The following is a 21,289-nucleotide window of genomic DNA, read 5'->3' on the forward strand; positions in this document are numbered from 1 at the left end:
CTAGCTCCCTTTTTGCTTCGGGAGCATGGAGTCAAGACTAAGACGTGGCAGAGGGTCAGATTTTCCATTTCAATGCCGCTCTCCGCTGTGTTGACTGTACTAGGCTTTCCCGCTGGTATGAGCCCAGCTGTTGTGCACATGTGTATACAAGGCAAAGCGCCGAAAAGAGGAGCTAACCCACAGTGTTTACATGTTGGAAGCAAGTTTTGGTTACTGCCCTACGCCCTAAAGGGGATTGGACAAGACTTCTGCATTCCTACATTCAAAGGATATGTATCAGCCCTTAGTGTATTTTTTGTCAAGGTAGCAGAGTCCTCATGATCCTGTGAGGTTTGGAGATTTTCTTTATGCCCCATGTGGTTATATAAGAATCTCAGCTTTTATTTAACAAAAAAAAGGAAATTTCCAGCCTTCCTGGTTACAGGGAAAAGTTAGAAAACGTGACTCCTAAAGGCGCAAACACCAAAAGGCGAATGAAAAGGACCTCAGGTGTTTTACGCTTTAGCCAATCTTGGGGTGAGACTCATGATTTTTGAATCCTTGAGGTTCGCGATGCTGAGTTTGCGATCCCTCGGCATTTGCACCTATTTGATCTTCAGAGCTGCCTAAATATTGCTGTTAGCGTTATGGTTTTTTTTTACATCCATATAGATTTTAAGGCCAGAAGGGGCCACTGTGATTATCTCGTCTGATCTCTGGCTTTTGATGGCTTTTCAGAGAGGAGGAGGACAGTTTGGGCTCTGAAGCAGCCCTCCCTGAAAAAACGGTTACCCTGTGGGGGCAGAATTGTTAGTACTTCAGTCTCCTTTTAGGGCTTGTATTAGGCACTCAAGTTGCATCTGTTTAACTCAGGCCTTGTCTAAATGGGGAAATTGACCAGCCTACACAAAGCGGAATAATTATCTGGAATAAAATCACTTTCGTTTCAGAATAGTGTCTGTGTGGGGTAGTTAGTCCAGAAGAGTTTAATAATAGTCATCTAGAATAGTTATGCTGGTCAGTTTCCCATGTGTAGACAAGGCCTTAAGTCTGGTTTTTCAACTGATTTAGATAAACCTGTGCAGACCCCGGTGTGGATTCTTTCTTCACTTTAAGAGCAGCTTATTTTGATTTAGCTTAAACCTGTTCCTAATTGACTTAAACTAAACTGATATAAGCCTGCTTTAAACTGAAATAAAGGGGTTTGGTCCAAAAGGCTGTGTGGGGGTTTAACTGATCAGTTTGAGGTGTCACACTGGTGTAATGTTAAAGTCATTCTGCATGGAGGGTTAAGGCCACGTCTACACTACCGATACAGCTCTGCTGCTGTAAGATCTCCTGTGTAGCCACCCTATGCCGATGGGAAAGACATAATTAAACCACCCCTAACGAGTGGGGGTTGCTATGTCGACGGGAGAGCGTCTCCCACCGACACACCGGCACTTCTGTCGGTGTAACTTATGTCGTTCAAAGGGGTGGGTTTTTTTTCACACCCCTGAGCAACATAAGTTATAGCAACAAAAGTGCTAGTGTAGACATAGCCTTAGTTACACCCAAACTATCTTCAGAGTTGCACCAGCTGAATTGAAGAGGCGATTTGAGTTAAACTTAATCAATGTAAACAGGTTTAAATCAGATTAAATGTGCCCAAGCAGGGATTTGCAATAATGATCCCTAGCTTTTATCATCCATTGATCTCAAAGCACTTTACAAAGGAGGGCTGTATTATTATGTCCATTTTACAGATGGGGAAACTGAGACACGGACGGGGTGGTGATTTGCCCAAGATCCCCCCCGCAGGCCAGTGACAGAGGTGGGAATAGAACCTTTAAGTCAGCGCCTTAACCACTAGTTCATCCTTCTCCTCCCTTAATCTTGCAAGGGTGGGAAATAAGGCCAGGCATCCGAGTGAGATTGTGAGGGACTTGGCTGTGTTTGCTGTGGGTGTGTTACGCGTTGGAAGCGATAGCAAGTCTGATGCTGAGCCAAGGAGCCGGGGTGTGTGGTGGAGGCACATGAGCTGCGGGTTGACCTGTAAATAAAAAATGTCTTGTCTTCAAGCTCCTGTCTGGTGACTGGGAAATGTTCTTTCTACCCCGCACAGCTCTTCTTATAGGCTAGAGAACCCTCTTTACAAGGCAGGAGCCTGGCAGTGGTTCTGTGCCTGCTTTCCCACATGTTAGGGGGGTGATGCCAGATTGCCTTGGGAAGACCAATGACCTGGATTAGCTCTCAAGGCGAAAAGGCGTGTGAATGCTCTGTTTGTCTGATGGGGGCAGTCCCAGGGAGGCTGGAGGGTGGGTTTACGCACACAGGGCTGAATGCTGATCTCAGTTGCATCGCTGTGAATCTGGAGTAACTCCATATTTCACTGGGCGTTGCAGTATAGCTGAGATCGGGGTAAATCAATGGAGCGACTCTGGATTTACTGCAGCAGAATAGAGATCAGAACCTACCTGTGCGTGGCCAGCTTTTCCCCTTGTTGCTCCCAGGGGCCCTGCTGACTTCAGTGAAGTTGCATGGGGTGCTTTCCAAAGGCTGCCTGAGCCTCACAGCCAACTGTGGGGTAGCATTATGTCCTTGCACATGGGGAAACGGAGGCACACCAAGGCGGCGTTGGTGCCAGAGCTGTGAATAGAACCCAGGTGTCCTAGTGCTTGCCTTGCTATAACCACTGGGCTACACTGCCTCCCTGCCTGTGCACTTTTGCACGGCACGGATCAGATACATGCATGTAAATAAGCACATGCGTTCAGTATGCGACATGTGCTTCTCTACATGTATGTTGCTGAACTGTGGTGCATTCCCAGGGCTGGCTGTCCTGCAGAAGGCCGAGCAGGCTGCAGCATCGGGCAGCAAAACGTCACAGGCCACAGCGTCTGGTCAGTGTGTTACGGCCAGGCGCTTCCACTTTGCCTGGAGAACACAATGTTTTGTCCATTGGCATTTTAATGAAGGGCTGGGAATGCTGTCTAGTGGTGAGAGCCAGAGGGGCTGGGCATTAGGTGACTGATTCTGTTCCCAACTCTGCCACAGACTACTGATAGACTGTGGGCATGTCACTTCCCCCCCATCCCGTGCCTCAGTTTCCCTGTCTGTAGAAAGGAGATATAATTATTTAGCTGGCCCGGGGCGGGGTGTGTGGGGCTGGTCTGATTCTGCAGCGCTCCCAGATACTCTGCAACAAGGCACTACATGGGCACAGAATAGTCACCGCATCTCAGCCTATCTCAGCATGTACACTAGTTTGTTCTTTCATCGGTACATCCCGGTAGCACACAACTATTTGCATGCTCCTGGCTCCAGAAACTCACCACATCCTGCCTAAGCCAAATACAGCTGCTAAAGAGATTCCCTGGGCAAAGAGCTGACTGATAGACCGTAGCAAGGGAAGAGGAAACTTTGTTACTCCAGGAATCAGTTGATACCTGGAAATCAGGCCCGATCCTCCGTCCCCCGGTGCCTTGTGAAGTCATTCACACCAGATCAGCAGGGTCGTGTTCTGAACCCACTTTGCAGTGGTGTGAATGACTGGAACGGGCCCCTCTCCCGGGCTAGGAGATGAGTTGATGCCCACCAGCTGAAGGTCTGGCCCAGCCTTTCAGCTGCTCTGTGGGAAGCAGAGTTCCTGTCTCTTTCCCCCGAAACTGTCCCAGCATAGCTGGCTGATTGCTCATGGTTAAAGCTCTGCTAAACGCTACCATTTCGCGGCCCACTCCTGAGAAACCCAGCCACGTTCCCCTCCCCTTCGATATTGCCCTCCGCCTGCAGCCACTCCTAACCAGAGCCAAAGCCCACCCCGTTGCTAGGGCAACATCAGCCCCAACAGGAGCAAACCCTGGTGACTCGGGGTTTCCATTTCTGGCCTTATGGAAACCCGCTGAGTGGCTGGGATGACTCATCAGTATGGGCGTGGCAGGTCTGGACGGGCGGCGGATATGGGATCGCTTCCAGCCACTGGTCTGTGTGGCGTTTTTTAAATGCAATATTTCTTCTAAAATCCTGTTTCTTGTTTTTAAGCAACTGAAACAAACACAGCTGCTCTTTGCTCACAGGTTTTGATCTGTTGCAGGAGTGACTGACTCCAGTAATTAGTAGCTAGGTAAGATCTGTTGGGGAGGCAGGCGTGTTGAGGTGCGTGTAGATGTCTTGTGTTGTGGTGGGAGGAAGGATGGCACAGTGGTTAGGGGATTAGTCTAGGACTTGGGAAACCCAGGTGCAATTCCCTACTGTGCCACAGACTTCCTCTGTGACCTTAGGCAAGTCACTTAGTCTCTCTGTGCCTCAGTTTTCCATCTGTAAAATAGGGGTAACAGCACAACCCTGCTACACAGGAGGTTATGAGGATAAATACGTTTTTTTTAAAAATTGATGAGGCGCTCAGAAGCTACGATGGCCATATAAGTACCTACGGTGGTTGTTTTTCACATAAACAGCAGGATCATAAAAAGGCACACAAAAAATCGGTGTGTATTGGCATCTGGAAGCCCTGTCTGAAATCAGAGCTCCAGTGTGCCAGGAGCGGTACAGACACACAGCAAGAGATGGGACCTGTAAGGTTCATTCCATGCTGGGCTTGATTGCTGGTGGATTTCTCGGATAGGGATTAAAAAAAAAAAGAAATCTTGCACAGAAAGTTTTGAAAAGCGGGAAGCTGTTTTCATTCGGCGGCTTTAGAAAATGGGCGCTCGTCCTGCTACTCAAAACTTACTTTTTTTTTTAACCAAAGATTCTCCCCCCCCCAACACTTTTTCTTTTTCTTCTCTTCCCCCCACCACCCCCAATTTTGCCCCTGAAAAGGGGAGAGGCAGGAATGTGTGAAGGAAAAGGTCGGTGCGGGGGGGGGACGACACACGCAATTTAATGGATTTGTTCCCCAGTTTCATTTGAAATCTTCCTTTTATAAGAAACAAAAGCTTTGCTTGCGATTTCAGGAAATGAGGAACACCTCTAATTTTGGGCGAGGAAGCCGCTGTTTGAATGGGAAAATGGCTTGTTCAAAACTTTTCCACCAGCTCTGCCAACGAGCTGTTTCCATCCTGTCGAGAGCCAGGCAGCCCTGAGCGAATCCCTATCTCGCCTTAATGAAATGCATGTGCTTATAGAGGCCGCTTGGGCGTGGCCAGAGGGTGCCTGGCAGGGAGGCTGCTGTCAGCTCTGGGTTGGCACCTTGGGAGGCCCCTAGGTCTGGTGTGTCTGGTTCTGGGAGGCGTGGTCTCCCAGCATCCTCTGATACAGGGTGGGTCAGAATCAGTGCTGGGTTTGATGCCCCAACAGGATGCTCGCACTGTACAGATGTTTCGCGAGACGCAACCGTCCTTGGATACTGGCGTCTGTTTACCCAGGCGATTGGCAGCGTCTCTTCAGAGTATGGATGAGTCAGAAGCCCTGAGAAGCGGTTTCTCCCCATTGCCACATTGTAATGCGTCCCATTCCACCCTTTCCTGCTTTCCGCATTGTTTTCCAAGCACAACAACATTTCAACAGGGACCCTGCGCCCTAGGGAGCCCTCCAAACTTCCCAGCCTGCTTCCAGTGAGTTTGACTTGAAATCAAAGAGTACCTGGGGCAGGCAGTGAGGCTAGAACTGGGGGCTGGGAGGAGGCAGGATTCCTGGGTTCTGTTCCCAGCTCTGGGAGGGAAACGTGCTCCAGAAGTGAGATCAGGTAGGGACTGGGAATCAGGACCCCTGGGTTCTATTAACAGATCTGTGCAAATTACAGTTGCTCCTCTGTGCGTCAGTTACCTCATCTGTACGTGGAAACTCGGTGGCTGGCTGGCTTGGCACAAGTGTCAGTCAGTTCTTCCGCTCCAGGTTAATTCTGCCTGAGCAGGCATTTTGCATGGCGCGGCGTGGGATGGATTTTAACTTAGAAACCAGCGGGGGAAGGCAACGCCCATATTGCTACCGATTAATCCCGGCATGTTGGTTCGATGCCAACTTTGCAAACTTAAAAAAAAAAAAACCCACCCCAAATCGCCGCGTCTCCAGGACCCAAAATAGAAGCTGGTGTCTCCTAGCAAGGAGCCTCGTGACTAGGAAGTGAAGGCGGCTGCTGATTTATTTATAATAGGCATATTGGGGAGGTGTCGCTTCCTTAAACGAGTCTAGTGGGAAACCCGTGGCGGGCATGTCTTGCAGAAGTAAATGAGTGGGCAGGGCCCTGCCAGTCGCTCTGAAGTGCCCAGTGGCATTCCAGAGCTTTCTCCTCGGCTGCAGCAAACGCCTTGCTGTTACTGCCCTTCACCTGAGTGCCTTCCGCATTCTCTCTCTGGCACCTCTGTAAGCCAAGCCCTGCTGCGAACATTCCTCAGGTTGTTCACACCCTTTCTTTGCCCGCCAGTCTTGGTCGCAGGTCCAATCTGCCTGAGCAACATCGTTCCAAGGCAAAGTTTGCATGAATCAGAGCAACGTCGGGCTGGAAGGGACCTTGAGACATCATCAGGGCTAGCCCCCCGTGCTGAGGCAGGACCAAGTAACCCTAGACCAGCCCTGACAGGGGTTTGTCCAGCCTGTTCTTAAAAATCTCCAGTGATGGGGATTCCACAACCTCCCTTGGAAGCCTGTTCCAGAGCTTAACCCCCCACCTCCCCCCCGAGAGTTGGAAAGTCTTTCTAAGGCTTTGTCTACACCAGCACTTTTGTCGATAAAATGTTTGTTGGTCAGGGGTGTGAAAAACACACACACACCCCACAACGGACATAAGTTTCACCGACAAAAGCGCCGGTGTGGACAGCTCTATGTCGGTGGGAGGCAATCTCCCTCCAGCATGGCTACTGCCGCTCGTTGAGGGTGGTTTAATTATGCCAACGGGAGAGCTCTCTCCCCCTGGCATAGAGCGGCTACAAGGGAGACCTGACAGCGGCACGGCTGTGTCACTGTAAGGTCTGTAGTGTAGACACAGCCTAAGCCAAACTAAATCTCCCTTGCGCGCAGGTTAAGCCCGTTGCTTCTTGTCCTACCTTCAGTGGACATGGGGAACAATCGATCCCAGTCCTCTTAGACCAGCCCTTCACATATTGGAAGACTCTTCTCAGGTCCCCCCTTCAGTCTTCTTTTCTCCAGACTAAACAGGCCCCTTTTTTTTAACCTCTCCTCACAGGTCAGGATTTCTAAACCTCTGATCATTTTCGTTGCCCTCCTCTGGAGTCTCTCCAGTTTGTCCACATCCTTCCTAAAGCGCGGTGGGCAGAACTGGACACACTAGTTCAGCTGAGGCCTCACCCGCGCCGAGTAGAGCAGGACCGTTACCTCCCATCGCTTATATGCGATGCTCCTGTTAATACACCCCAGGACGATATTCACGTGTTTTGCAACTGCATCACATTGTTGACTCATAGGGTATGTCTACACTATGGGATTAATCCGAATTTAGATAATTTGAATTTGGGAAACAGGTTGTATAAATTCGATTGTGCGCGGCCACACTAAGCACATTAATTCGGTTTTTAACCACATTAATTCGGTGGTGTGCGGCCACACTAACCTTAATTCGAATTAACAAAATCGATTTTGGCACTACTCCGCTCGTCGAGGTGGAGTACAGAAATCGATTTAAAGCGCCCTTTAATTCGAACTAAATGGCTCTGTAGTGTGGACGGGTGAAGGGTTAATTCGAATTAACGCTGCTAAATCCGAATTAATCCCGTAGTGTAGACCAGGCCATAGTCAATGTGTGATCCACTCTGACTCGCAGCTCCTCTTTAGCAGAACGGCTGCCTGCCCAGCCAGTTATCCCCCCTTTTGTAGTATCACTGCTAATCTTTAAGTGACCAGGCATGTGACTGGGTTGTGGAAATGTACACCGGACCCTCTCCGGAACGCGGGATTTGGGATCCGTGCACGGTACCGCGTTAAATCGGGGACCCCGTTAATGCGGGGACCGCGTTAAAATGAATTGTAATTAAATTTGGGATCCATGGCCGTGACCGCGCTATATGCGAATTCGCGCTATATAGATGCACGTTCTAGCGAGGGTCCGGTGTACTTCCCTTCTCGCTCTCACGGGGCATCTCTGAAGGTCAGGATTATGGCATGGTGGCTGGGCAGTGTGGATGGGATGCTCACCCAGCGCTGTACCTGCTCTGTGGATAAACAGAACTTTGTTCTCTACTAAATATTTAAGCTGGCATCTCGATTCATGAGGATTGCAGGAGCTGCAAAGTTGGGCAAGTCACTTCCCTTCTCTTGGTGCTTCGGTTTCTCATCTGTAAGAGGGGAATAACAATGTCTCCTTTGTCTGGGTTGTCTTTTTAGATTGTAGGCTGGTTGGGGCAGGGACTCTGTCTCCTTATGTCTGTGCAGCACCAAGCACCCTGATCTCAGTGGTGGCTGCCGTAATAAGGAACAATAAAGATGAACTCCTCCACTCAGCCAAGTATTTAGGCAAGATCTCTCTGACGCAATGAGAGACTTGCTGGCCTAAACTGCTTCCAAAAGGCTGTTCCCTTATATGTCCCATTGGAGCCCGGGCTGTCTGTTCTGAACCTAAGTATGATTTCTCTCCCGCATCGTCCGATTAGAAGATTTTTCTCCTGCTTCTTAAGCAGCTGCCTGGAAGTTTTTTGTTTTTTCCTCCCCCCGTTCTAAAGTAATGGAAACTTGGAGCTGATCTAACTGTAGTTTGGATTTTCTCCCAGCTCAACCATGTTATGTTTTTTCTGTGTTTAAAAGCTAAAAATAAACACCCCGTCTTGAGGCCCTTTTTTCCCTCTCTCATATTTTCTCTTGTGACTTTTTCTTCCTGAGGATTGGATGCATCAGTTGCATTTTTGTTGCTGATCCTGATAAATGCCTTTTTATAAAAATCTAAATTTAGATGCAACAGGGGCTGGATCCTATGAGACTCTGAGCAAGTTCTGGAGTGCTGTGCACCAGCTGCTTCCAGGAGAGGGCACTCAGCCCCCTGCAGAATTGCTCCCTGGTCTGTAATGAAACTTGAACTAGAATCATAGGTGGAGAGGAAGGATTGTCTAGTGGTTAGGGCACTATTTAGCTTCAATTTCCTGCTCCAGCACAGACTCCATGTGTGAACAAGAGCAAGTTGCTTAGTTTTGCTGTACCTCAGTTTCCCCACCTGTAAAATAGAAGTTGTGGGGATAAAAGTACATGAAAAATGGAGATGATCAGATCTATGTAAGGGGCAAGATAAGTTCCTCAGATAGATACAAACTCTCTATTGCCTACCCAAAATTCTCAAAAACCATGAGCCAAGCCCCCAAAATCCTGAGATTTAAAAAAAATAAATTGCCTTCTGGTTTTTGAATGTTAGGCAGCGTGCCCCGCACATTTTCCAGTTTTCTCCATGGCCCTAAGGGCTAAAAATTTACCTGGTTAAAAAGGAAAGCTGAGATTTTCCCCTGACTCCAGGAGCTGGCGCTTTAAGAAAAATATCACAAGATTTGGCAGCACTGCAAAACCTTTCCCAAGCTGATACTGAAACAGTGCCCTGACGTGCTAATCCGAAAGACAGCCAGTCCAAGTAGCACAGGGCCTCCCTTGCACCATTCTGGGGTTTTGGTTCAGCACCATCCCGAATCTAGTGTGGAACTGTTTGGATCCAGAGTTTAGCTCGTGTCTGTAAGGCTTCAAAGCAAGCAAGGACCATTATGATTGCGTAGTCTCACCTTCTGCATGGCACAAGCCAAAGAACCTCGCTCTGTGATCCCTGCATCAAGCCCAAAAATGTGTAGTCGAACTAGAGCATATGTTGTAGGGCCTGGATTTTCAGTTGCTTCTGTGTCACTTAGGAGCACAAGTTCCATTGTAAGCCGTGGGATTGTGCTCCCAAATGATTTAAGTGCTTTGGAAAACCCCACCCTAGAAAGATGCTCAGAGTCAGTTTCAGAAATTCCAAGTGGTGGAGAATCCACTGGATCCCGTGAGACCCTCTTCGATGGTTAATTCCCCTCGCATTTAGCATTTAACTGTCTTCACTCAGTTGACTTGACAAAGGGAAATTAACATTGTGGCAGCTGGTTTAGTCCTGAAGGTGGGGGAGGTCTAGTAGGGAGAAGTGGAAAAAAATCTCTTGAACATCCCAGTTCACAAGGGCAGGTAGGAGAAAAAAAAATTTTTCCATGGAGGTGGGAAGAGCCCAGCTCCCGTCAAACCGAGTTACTATTTTTAGCTTGGCACAGACAGGCTAGAGGACAAAGGGGATATAAATGAAAGCGAAGGGCCAACACATGCAGGGGGAGATGCTGCAAGATTCTTCATTTTTCTTTAGTAATATAGAGCTTCTGGGGCAATCTACCAGACAAAGTTGCTAAAGGAAATGCTGGGATTCCCTGGAGAAATGAAATGGCTCCAGGGCCACATTCTGGCTTCCGATGCACATGTTGAAATTAGAGGGAGCCCAGCGAACGTGTTCAAGGTCAGAAGTTTGGACCAATGTGTCAATTTGCCGGTAGGCGGCTTCCTTTAGAAAGCTCTAATGTGACTGGACTTTGAATTGGCCGCTTGCCTGAAATGGGCCAGTCCAGTGGTTATGGGGAAATGTCGAGATGAAGCCTGGTACATCCCACAGGCATCTTTGGTACCTTAGGTCAGTCTCTGTAGGTGCTCGCTCAGGTACCTTAACAACCAGCTTTTAATAGGAGCCCCCAACTAGCATCAGATCATGCTCAAATCATGGGCTGACCTGGTAACTTTATCCAGCCAATTAAAGAGCCCCACTGCTCTTTGAGTGGCTGGGGGAAGCCAGGACTGTGGGGCAGTGAAGGCAAAGCTCTCTCTCCGGTCCCAGCAATTGAACTTTTCCTTCCTGATGACTAACCAGCTCACACCTAGCATTCACAGCAGCCCTGTTGCCTTTTCAGGAATTCCCCTCCCCATCTTATGCCCTTGTCTGTTTCAAATGGCCCAGAGAGCCGCTGTAACATCCTAGCACTTATCTTTGCTAGGCAGCTGTAATGGAGCCTAGACCCACGTCACCCAGTGCAGCGTCTGACAAAGGGACTTGCCAAAGGCTAAAAGCTAATCCAAGACTCTCGCAAACTCACTTCTCTAGGCTAATTCCAAATGTTCCAAGCAAGTGAAGCAACCCGTCTTTTGCCTGTGTTTGCTGGGGTAGACTGGAGAATGAAGACTCCCTGTGCTAATTGCTAAATCGTTTGCATGGAGATGGCAGCGCTGTCCAGATTTGGATTGGCCTCGTTTGATCACACGCTGCGCAAACTGGATCCAGACAGCTCTTCAGTGGTTGCACGGCACAGGAAAACCTCTAGCACCTGTTTCTAACACCTGCTCCTAATCAACCAAATGCAAGCGCAAGGGGTGGAGACTCCTGCACCTGCCAAAAGTAGGCGCCTTCTGATACTAGGGGCTCACGGGATCTGCTCAGCTGGTGACAGGAGGCTGCAGCCTACGCTGATGGCAGGAGGAGGGATGCAAGCTGCTTCCAGAGGACGCCTCCTCTGGCCTGTGGGACCTGATCAGCTCAGCTCTCTGGGCCCAATTCTCCATTGCTGGCTCCTGGTTTTACCATGTGCCAGCACCAACACCAATACAAAATACCAAATCAGAGCGGGTAACAGCACTGGGGTAAATGAGGGCTCAAGATTCAGGGTGCTGGAGAATCAGGCCTTTTGTGGCAGCCGGTCAGAGCTGTAAGCCTAGTCAGTCTCATGTTAAATCAGCAATGACTAGATGTCCTTGCAATACGAGATATTCAAGCAGGCAGATTGACAGTAGCAGCACATGAGCACACAGATCCGCCGAAGCCGTGACGTCTGTCCAGTCCCACCAGCCAGCCGACACAGCCCCAACCATCTTGAAACATGGTTATTTTTTCCCCATGCATCCTTCACCAGATGTTTTATTGAAAGCGTATCCTCCAGCCAGTTCTCTGTGCTTAAGCGCAAGCAGCGATGACTCTCAGGCCCCAGGTATTTGCCGTTGGCCTCGTCTTTTCTCCCCTCACCCCCAGTTCCCCACTCCTGGAGCACCAAGTTAGTGCTTTGAGCGTTTGAATTGGAAAGGCACTTTCACTACCGAGTCTTATCCCCATATGTTGATTAAAAAAGACACGAAACTAATACAGCCTTACCAGCCTCAAGGCTTCAAAAATCCTGAGATTGGCTTAGAAATCAGCAGGTTCTTAAAATAATTGGGGGATTTATCTACTTTTGGTTTTGAAGCTTTTTAAGGAGTCACTTTTTTTCAAGCTTTTCTCTGCAACTGTGTGAGCTGAAATTCTCACGTAGCTCAAGAGTCACCCATAGCCCAAGACTCACGATAGAATCACCGTGGCTGGCAATGCTGTTGTGCTTTTCAGTTCAACCAAGAGCTTCTCCAGAGCACGTAATTCATGCATCTGGATAACAGGCAGATGCTAATACCTAGCACTTTTCAACAGTAGAGCTTAAAGTGCTTCAGTCTTTAATGTATTTCTCCTCACAGCAGCCTTGTGAGGCAGTGCAATGTGGTCACCCGCCTTTTACAGATGGGGAAACTGAGGCACAGAGAGGCTAAATGACTTGGCTGGGGTCACATGGCGAGTCTGTGGCAGAGCAAGGAATTGAACGCAGGACTCCCAAATCTCAGGCTAGTGCTGTAACCACTGGACCATCCTTCCTCAGGAATAACGTGTGTGTGTATTTTTCTCTCTGCAACACTTTACAGCAGTAGTTCTGGTGGAACGTACAAGAAGCAGGCTGGATTGTGCCAGGTCCCTTGAGATGAATAGCAGTGTTGTTAGGATCAGCCAGTTTTTAGTGGGTGTGGGAGGAAAATGACTTGTGCTCAAACTTTTTGATTTCTGTTTAGTAAAAGATCCCGGCATTATACAGTACATGCACTTTCCCTTGGCAAAGGACTCCCCCAGTTCCGAGCGAGGGAATCCAGCATCTCTCATGCTGCTGTTCAGGCGAAGATTAGCGCTCTAATCTTGGCATTTCTGCGTCTTTATTCCCGTGTTGCCGTTGTTGCTGCATTGAGAAGGCACAGACCAAAGGAGAAATTGGAGCTGTTGAAAAGGCAGAGAATTGCTAAGTGCTTAATATTGATTTGCTTCTCAGTAGAAAAACATGAAACAGCCATAAAAATTGTTTGGTTTTTGCGTGTGTATGTTTTAAATTAAATTCTGGGGAGGAAGGGTGGCCCAATGGTTAGGGTGCTTGCCTGGGTTTAATTCCCTGCTCTGCCACAGACTCCCCATGTGCCCTTGGGTTAGTCTCTTAGCCTTACTGTGCCTCAGTTTCCCATCTGTATAATGGGGTAATAGCCCGGCCTTGCCAGGAGGGAAATTGTGAGGGTGAATACACCAAAGATTATGAGGCACTCGGACAATTGGGGGCCACATACAGCATGGTGACGCCTGTTTCTATTGCACAGATGCGTCTGGCTGGAACCTTTGTTTCTTCCCGAATGGTTAATGGCAGGAAAGGACGTTGCCCAGACAGACCAGCACGCTGGCATCCCTGTAGGGGCCTCTGAATGTGAATAGTAATAGAAGCGTCAAGCATCCTGAGCTCGCACTGACACCGATGGGAACTGAGGGTGTTCAGAGCCTCTGCAGGACTGGATGCAAAGGGCCTGATTCTCAGTTACACCAAACTGGCTTTATGCTGCTGTGTCCACTTGGAGATTGGCCCTGCTGAGAAATCATGCGCAGGGGCCTCCCCAGCTGGTGTGGGGTAGGCGTCAGGGCCCAGCCCCTAGCATAGGGGGAGTGCCGGAGGGAGGGAGTGAGGGAGAGGCAAGGAGGGGACATAGACATAGCACCTACATTAAGGCTCTCCTGTGCTTACCAGGGGCCATGGGAAGCAGAGTGTAAGGGTATGTCTACACTACGGGATTAATCCGAATTTAGATAATTCGAATTTGGGAAACAGGTTGTATAAATTCGATTGTGTGCGGCCACACTAAGCACATTAATTCGGTTTTTAACCACATTAATTCGGTGGTGTGCGGCCACACTACCCCATTACTTTAACCACATTAATTCGGTGGTGTGCGGCCACACTAACCCTAATTCGAATTAACAAAATCGATTTTGGCGCTACTCCGCTCGTCGAGGTGGAGTACAGAAATCGATTTTAAGTGCCCTTTAATTCGAATTAACTGGCTCTGTAGTGTGGACGGGTGAAGGGTTAATTCGGATTAACGCAGCTAAATCCGAATTAAAGTCGTAGTGTAGACCAGGCCTAAGTGAGAGCAGCCTCTGGGCTGCTCTGACTCACAGTAGGGACCGGGCAGGTCCCCAGCTGCCCCAGAAAGTATCTGCTTTACCGAGGATTTGTGGAGTATTGTTGATCTGAAGCATAAAAGCTGCTCTCGCCAAATCCAGCCGCGTGTGTGTTGCAGGCTGCTGTCAGAACTGGTCAGGTCTGTTCCGCGGCTAGCTTCCGTTCTCAAAGATGCACCCGGTTTGGTGCCGCAGCTTCCCTGGCAGATGTTAGCAGACACAGATGCCTGCTGGAGGCCTCTCGCAAAGTCTTTTTAGAGCAAATGGGATCCCAGTTCCTCCTTGCACCAGGAGCCGCGAATTAATCACCAGAGGTTTTAAGGAAGTTGGTGTGAATTCTCTTTCCTTGGAGGAAAAGCACACGAGACAGAGAGAAATCCCCCTCAGCTGTCTGCTGGCAGCTAGTCTGGTTCCTCATTGGGACAGAGACCTAGGCTGATTGCACGTGCGAAGTTGTTGTGTGGGGCACACATCACTGAGCTCCTAGTCACTCCTAGTCCAGGATATTTGGACTAACTGAGTTAATCGGGGATGTGTTTGTTGATTTCTTAAAGCCGCGCCCGCCGATTTGGCTGCCCCATTCCCAATCATTCAAATGGGAATGGCCCATCCGGGTCTCCTTTGCAATTCTCCGCCTTCCAACCTGGCCTGCACTCGTTGAAGAATCTCTGCAAAAAAATTCCCCACCGCTTCCAGCACCAGGTCAGCTCCCCCGTTGTTCGAAATGTGTGGAGATGAAGGACTGCCCCGGGGCCAGGCACTGAACCAGAACTCAGGAGACGTTGGTTCAGTTTTCCTCTCTGCCACAGGTTGCCCGTGTGATGTTAGGCAAGTCACTTGTTCGCTCAGTGCCTCAGTTTCCCCAGTTTCCGCAACATGGGGGTGAATGATACTCCTGTGCATTGCATCTTCCCTGGGAGGTGTCAGTCCACTTTCCAAGGGTGTAAAATTACTGACCCCGTGTCTGAGGGGCAAACTGAGGCAGAGAGAGTGGGATTTACACAAGGTCTCCCAGCATTACAGTAGCACCTAGCGGCCCCAGCAGAGATCAGGACTGCGCAAGCTGCTGTATATACATATAGTGAAGCACTGGAATGGGTTCCCTAGGGAGGTGGTGGAATCTCCTTCCTTAGAGGTTTTTAAGGCCCGGCTTGACAAAGCCCCGGCTGGGGTGATTTAGTTGGGGATTGGTCCTGCTGTGAGCAGGGGGTTGGACTAGATGACCTCCTGAGATCCCTTCCAACCCTGACAGTCTATGATTCTATGAGCCCTGGCCCAGCTCTTCAGAGTTGCAGGTCTCCTGGCTTGTCTGGATCAGGCCGGGGAGGAAAGAGTCAAGGGAAGGTATAACCAGAGTGAGAATTTAAGTGCTGGCCAATAATCAAAGGCCATGGGGTTTAAGCCCCAGATCCCTGTATCCCCGTCATGCTGGCTGTAAGGAAGAAGCTGCTGCCAGATGGGATAATTCAGCATTAAAGGGTGTTTGTAATAAGCCAGAGAAGCTCCAGAAACGCTCTCCGTTGGCATTTTCCTTCTCTGAGTCACTGGCATGTACAGAGCGTAGGGTTCTACAGTGACTTGGGAGCCCCGGGGGCTGGGTAGGGCCAGCCGGGAACCGTCTCTGCGGTGGGTGGTGTGTTTTGGCTAGATTAGGGCGGGTCAGATCTGCCCATGAACCTCTGGAGCTGGGTTCAGGCCTGCCTCTTGCTGGAAGTTGTTTGCAGGGTGGTTGTAGCCGCATCGCTCCCAGAATATGAGCGAGACAAGGGGCGTGAGGGAATATCTCCTTGCCTTCCTCTGCCGGCACTGTGTGCAAAGCAGGCCAGCCCGTGGCACTGGGCATCAGCCTTGGCCATCGCCGCCCTGATATTTTTACCCATGATCTAATGATTCAGGAGTTTGCTCCCGCCCCCTGCCTTTCCCCCGCCTGCAGAATGTGCGCTGGGATTCAGCTTGGCAGCCTCACCTAACTCGGCTCTGCACTCGAGTATCAGTTGCTGCACCAAATGCAAAGTGTTTTGAGAGGAAGCCGAGGCCTGGGACTCCTGGCTTCTATCCCTGACTTGGTGATGGGATTTGCTGGGTGACCTGGGGCAAGTCAGTTCACCTCCCTCCGTTTCCCCATCTGTAGGATGGTGGTAGAGATAGGTCTGAAACAAAGTCCCTCGCGCGCACAAATTTGGTTCTCTCTTTAAAGGTCACCTGCCTGCAGGTGCTGAGATTTGGGGCTTCAACACATAAATGCCCATTTCACACAGCCGGAGCCAAATAGATCCCATTTGGACCCCCAGGTTATGTGATCTGAGCCCACAGTGGCTATTTAGAACAGAGCTGAAATTGATGTTGCGAGCTGAAATTAACGGTCTTGCCTAGACCCTTCCTCTTTCCAGCCCAGCTTTTACTTGGGTGTTGACACCCACAGCAGATGTTTCCAGTACAGTTTTAGGGACTAGGAATGATCAGCACCCTGATTGTGCGGAAGGAACATCGAATCTTTCTTTTTATAGGTCCTACCAAAATAGTGTCAGATAGTGTTTGGTTGGTTTTGGTCCAGCAACCTCCCTGAGTCCTGAATGATGATCAGCATGAACTGCGTCCAATATTGAAAGTAACCTTGATGCTTTCTTCTTACAGCATTCGTTACTGTTCGGCTACTGACATCTGCCCAAAGCAAAGAGCAGCCATTCAGAGTGTAATGGATTTTGTGCCTGGGAAAGCCAGGGTTCTTGGGTGGAATCTCAAATATTTCAAAATGCCCAGAAGGCAGGAAATCCCAATTTCTGCAGCGCCCCAGAGGCAGATAAAGAATTTGCACACCTAAAAAGTCCTTTCATACTTTACACAGCATTTCCATTGCTTTATAAACATTATAGCTCCCGTTAGCAAAGGATTTTGAAGCATTTCACAAATGCCAAGTAAGCCTCACCCTGCCAATGCAAGGTGGGGAAAACTGAGGCCCAGGGAGGGAAGGCTGCACAACTGCAACCTCAGAGCCCTGACCCAGGACTTCTTGCGGTGATCATGGCTCTGTGGCAGAGCTGGGACTAGAACCCAGGAGTCCTGAGCCTCAATCTCTGGCTGAGATCATTCTAAAGGAATCTGGGTCAAATTCATGCCAGCTCTGTCCTTAAGCAGATGTAGCTCTGGGGAGTTAGCGGGGATAGCAAGTTAGTCAGCCTGTATCAACAAGGGCAGACAACAGCTGAGCTGCCAGCATTTGGCTTGTCTCTCTGTGCAGGCCTCACGCAGAGCGTACGATGGGAGGGACCTGAAGCGGTCTCTGCAGCTCTGGTGGGTGGCCTTTATGACGCAGTCCAGCTGCTGCCCACGTGAGGACGTGCGTGATCTTTCTACTGTTGTACCAGAGCGATCTAAACAAGGAGTCCTCCCTTCAGCTCAGACTCGCTGCAAGAATGAATCCAGCAGCCCCAGCCCTGCACAGGAGAGGGAGCAAACATACAGTTCTTGCTAGTAGGGTGACCAGGTGTCCAGTGTTTGACCAGAACACCCGGTCAGAAAGGGACCCTGGTGGTTCCGGTCAGCACCGCCGACCAGGCCGTTAGAAGTCTGGTTGGCGGTGCTGCCCGGCTAAGGAAGGCTAGTCCCTATCTGTCCTGGCACCATGCGGCGTCCCGGAAGCGGCTAGCAGGTCTGGCTCCTAGGCGGAGGGGCCACGGGGCTCCGCATGCTGCCCCCACCTCGAGCACCGGCCAATGGGAGTTGGGGGGTGGGAGGAAGGTGCCTGCAGGTGAGAGCAGAAAACAGCCGCCTGCATGCCTCCCCCTAGGAGCCAGACCTGCTGCTGGACGCTTCTGGGGCGCAGCGCGGTCCGTGGTGCCAGGACGGGCAGGAAGCCTGCCTTAGCACCCCTGCTAACCCTAACCCTAACCCTGCCCTGAGCCCCCTCTCAATCCCTCATCCCCGACCCCATCTCAGAGCCCTCATCCCCTGCATCCAGGCCCCCTGCCCCAGCCCAGAGCCCCCTCCTGCACCCTGAACCCCTCATCCCTGGCCCCACCTGGAGCCCGCACCCCCAGCCCAGAGCCCTCACCCCTTCCCACATCCCAACCCCCTTCCTCAACCCGCAGCACTCTCCCTCACTCCGAATCCCTCGCCCCCACCCCTCAGCCCGGAGCCCCCTCCTGCACCCTGAACCCCTCATCTCCAGGCACCAGCCGAGCAAGCTCGTGCTTGGGGCGGCAGATTCTAAGGGGCGGCATTCCCTCAAATTTTTTATTTTTGCTTGGGGCAGCAAAAAAGCCAGAGCCGGCCCTGCCCAGTCCCACCCCAGAGCCTGCACCCCCAGCTGGAGCGCTCACCCTCTCCCGCACCCCAACTCCCTGCCCCAGCCCGGAGCCCCCTCCTGCACCCTGAACCCCTCATTTCTGGCCCTACCCCGGAGTCCTCACCCCCAGTTTGAGCCCTCACCCCCTCCTGCACCCCAACTCCCTGCCCCAGCCCAGTGAAAGTGAGTGAGGGTGGGGGAGAGCGAGCCACCAAGGGAGGGGGAATTAGTGAGCAGGGGCGTGGGGGCAGGGCTAGAGTGTTTGGTTTTGTGCGATGAGAAAGTTGGCAACCCTACTTGCTAGGGTCTCTGCAGTTTGGGTTCCAAGTGGGGACATTTCTGAGCTTCCATTCCTCTCCTTCGTGCCTGCTCGAGACGCCGATTGACCTTGCCGAGCCTGGCTTGCATTGATCAAGATGAGAACAAACCACTTGGATTTCCTTATTTTAGGTGGCTCTTCCTCCCGAGGCATTTCCCACTCCTAGAGTCTCAGCACTTCCCCTCCACCTGTGGTCTGTCGTGTTTGTTTAGACTGTAAGCTCTCTGGGGCAGAGACGTTCTCACTGGGTGCGCAGCACCTAGCACGGTGGAGCCATGAGCTCAGTTGGGGCCTCCAGACGCTACTGTAAATGCACACAATAATAAATAGCTACGCATAAGGGAGGAGATGTTAACCTCATAAGACTTAGAGGGTCGAGCTGTCCGACCCTCCCATGCTGTCGTTCTGTATGGAGTCAAAGTCCATCTTAAGCAGGTGTTTATTTATCAAAATAGCTACAGATCTTAGCAGGCGTCCGTACAGCCCGAGTTCCAGCTTTGTCTCCGTTGTATGCCAGGGATCACGCCCCCCTTGGAGCGACATGCAGTATACAGCACCATCTAGTGGGGATATAATATGTTGCAAGCCAACATACCACATCCACCAACCGGAGCAGGATCGCTGTGGTTTGCCCAGCACTTAAGTCTGGTTTTAAATGTCCTGTGGAAGACTCATCTGTCTTCTTGCGAGGAGGTGTTTCCTGATGATCAGCCTGCAACTCCATTCTCCTTCATCTCCTTGCTCCTCAGAGCACCCTGAATAATTCCCTTTCCTTCCTTGGTGTATATATCTTTCAAATACCCCCAGACCCTTAGGGCCGGGCTGTAAATACTTCTACTGTAAATCTCTCGGTCTTTCCTCCTCAATCAATCCCTTATTAACTGTCCTCTAAGGCTTCAAGTTTCACAGGCAGCTAGCGATGTTGGGGTTTTTCAATGCGCAACCTGAGTTGCCTTTTTAAAGGGGTTTCCCTTTGAAACAGAGCTGACCACTATCCCGTTGGAAATCTGGCGCTTTCGGGTCTCGGGTCTGGCGCCCAAAATCACGAGCCACCGGAAAGTTTAGGCCCAAATTCCACTCACATTTCCCCATCCCTGGTATGTAAAATGTTTCTGAAATGTCCTGTGGATCCAAGACCTCTTTAGTAGGTAGCATGGAGGAGGGAGGTTGCTTACATTGGTGGGCCTTTGAGGTAGGGACCATCTTTTTGTTCTGTCTGGTCAGCGTCTAGCACCATGAAATCCTGGTCCACAACTGGGAGGCCTAGACGGTGCCGCAGTACAAATAATAAATACTAATGATACTGTACTCGCTTTTCCAGTCTGAGCTGGAGGCTGGGAGCGGGGTGTGTGTGTGTGTTTTCCATCAGATGTGCTGTAAAAGGGATCATTGCTTTAATTCCCCAGGGAGCCTCTTGCCAATTCATACGTCAGCCTGTGTTTAATTTTTAAACACCCACACGCCGCTCTGAATCACCAGCCAATAAACACCAGCAGGGTAGGGCCAATAAAACAGCCCGTAACATGGGATGGAGCACAAGCTGTTTTCACGGCTGATCACCCCGTGATGCGTGTAATGGGAAGCTGGGAGCACTGGGAGATCAGAGCCTCAAGCCCTGTCTATAGAGGGGATATTTGTAGCCGAGTAGCTCTGCCCGGCGGTGCGGGGTGGATGTGCTGCATCAGTGTGAAATGGGGCTGCCTCCCGTGTCGTTTCCCCTGGTTTTGAAGCATCACTAACTGCACTGGTGCAAAACCCATCCTGTCTGTGCAGATCCCAAGTCGGGGGCATGGTAGCTGCATGAATCAGGAGAAACAGAGCAGGAATTGGGCAATCTGGACCTGGTCTGTGGCTACATGGGTCTCCGAGCACCAGGGCTGTCAGTCTGGCATCTTCCACCGTTGTGAAATTCCCCAGGACCCTTGGGACCAGGTTCTGAGCTGTCCCCGGGGGTGGAGGGGTATTTGGACCTGGGAACTGTGCTCTGGGCCCCTCTCCAGCATTGGGCCCTCGTTTGCATGGGGCAGGGGGTTCCCCGAACACATCACCAGAGCCGTTTGTTGGCTGTGTTCCAGGAATGGCAAGAAGGAAGGGGACCTGCTTGCCGCTCAGGCTCGCCTCAAGGACCTGGAGGCCCTGCTCAACTCCAAAGAGGCCGCGCTCACCACCGCCCTGGGGGAGAAGAGGAATCTGGATAATGAAATCCGGGAGCTGAGGGCGCAAGTGTCCAAGGTGAGCAGCAGGTCCTGACTCCTGAGCCCTGCTGCCCCGGGGTCCCCCGCAGCGCCAGAGATCATGGCATTCCCCGTGCACGTCCTGCCAAGCCTGCTGAAATACCCCGTATGGTTCGGAGCGGATGGGACCCCGCAGCAGTTAATGGTCCCAGCTAGGTCTGAGCTAGGGAGCCAACACCAGGTGGAATGGTGGGTAGGGGCGTAGGCAGGCGACCCACTCCTTCGCTGATGGGAGAAGCGAGGCTGGAGCCTTGGCTGGCTCCTGTTGCAGCGGGGGACAAATC

At 50.8% G+C, this 21,289-nt stretch overlaps 1 protein-coding gene across 1 annotated transcript in view; it reads left to right on the plus strand.

Annotated features, from left to right (window-relative positions):
- Positions 1–21,021, plus strand: part of LMNA (lamin A/C) — a 39,394-nt gene extending 18,373 nt beyond the window's left edge. The window contains exon 2 of the mRNA XM_026656234.1: positions 20,847–21,021. Within this exon, the coding sequence (XP_026512019.1) occupies positions 20,847–21,021 (175 nt within the window). The remainder of the gene's footprint in view (positions 1–20,846) is intronic.
- Positions 21,022–21,289: the final 268 nt, after the last annotated feature.

The sequence above is a fragment of the Terrapene carolina genome, unplaced genomic scaffold, assembly GCF_002925995.2.
Source record: "Terrapene carolina triunguis isolate 2854851 unplaced genomic scaffold, T_m_triunguis-2.0 Scaffold227, whole genome shotgun sequence".
Lineage (NCBI taxonomy): Eukaryota > Metazoa > Chordata > Testudines > Emydidae > Terrapene > Terrapene triunguis.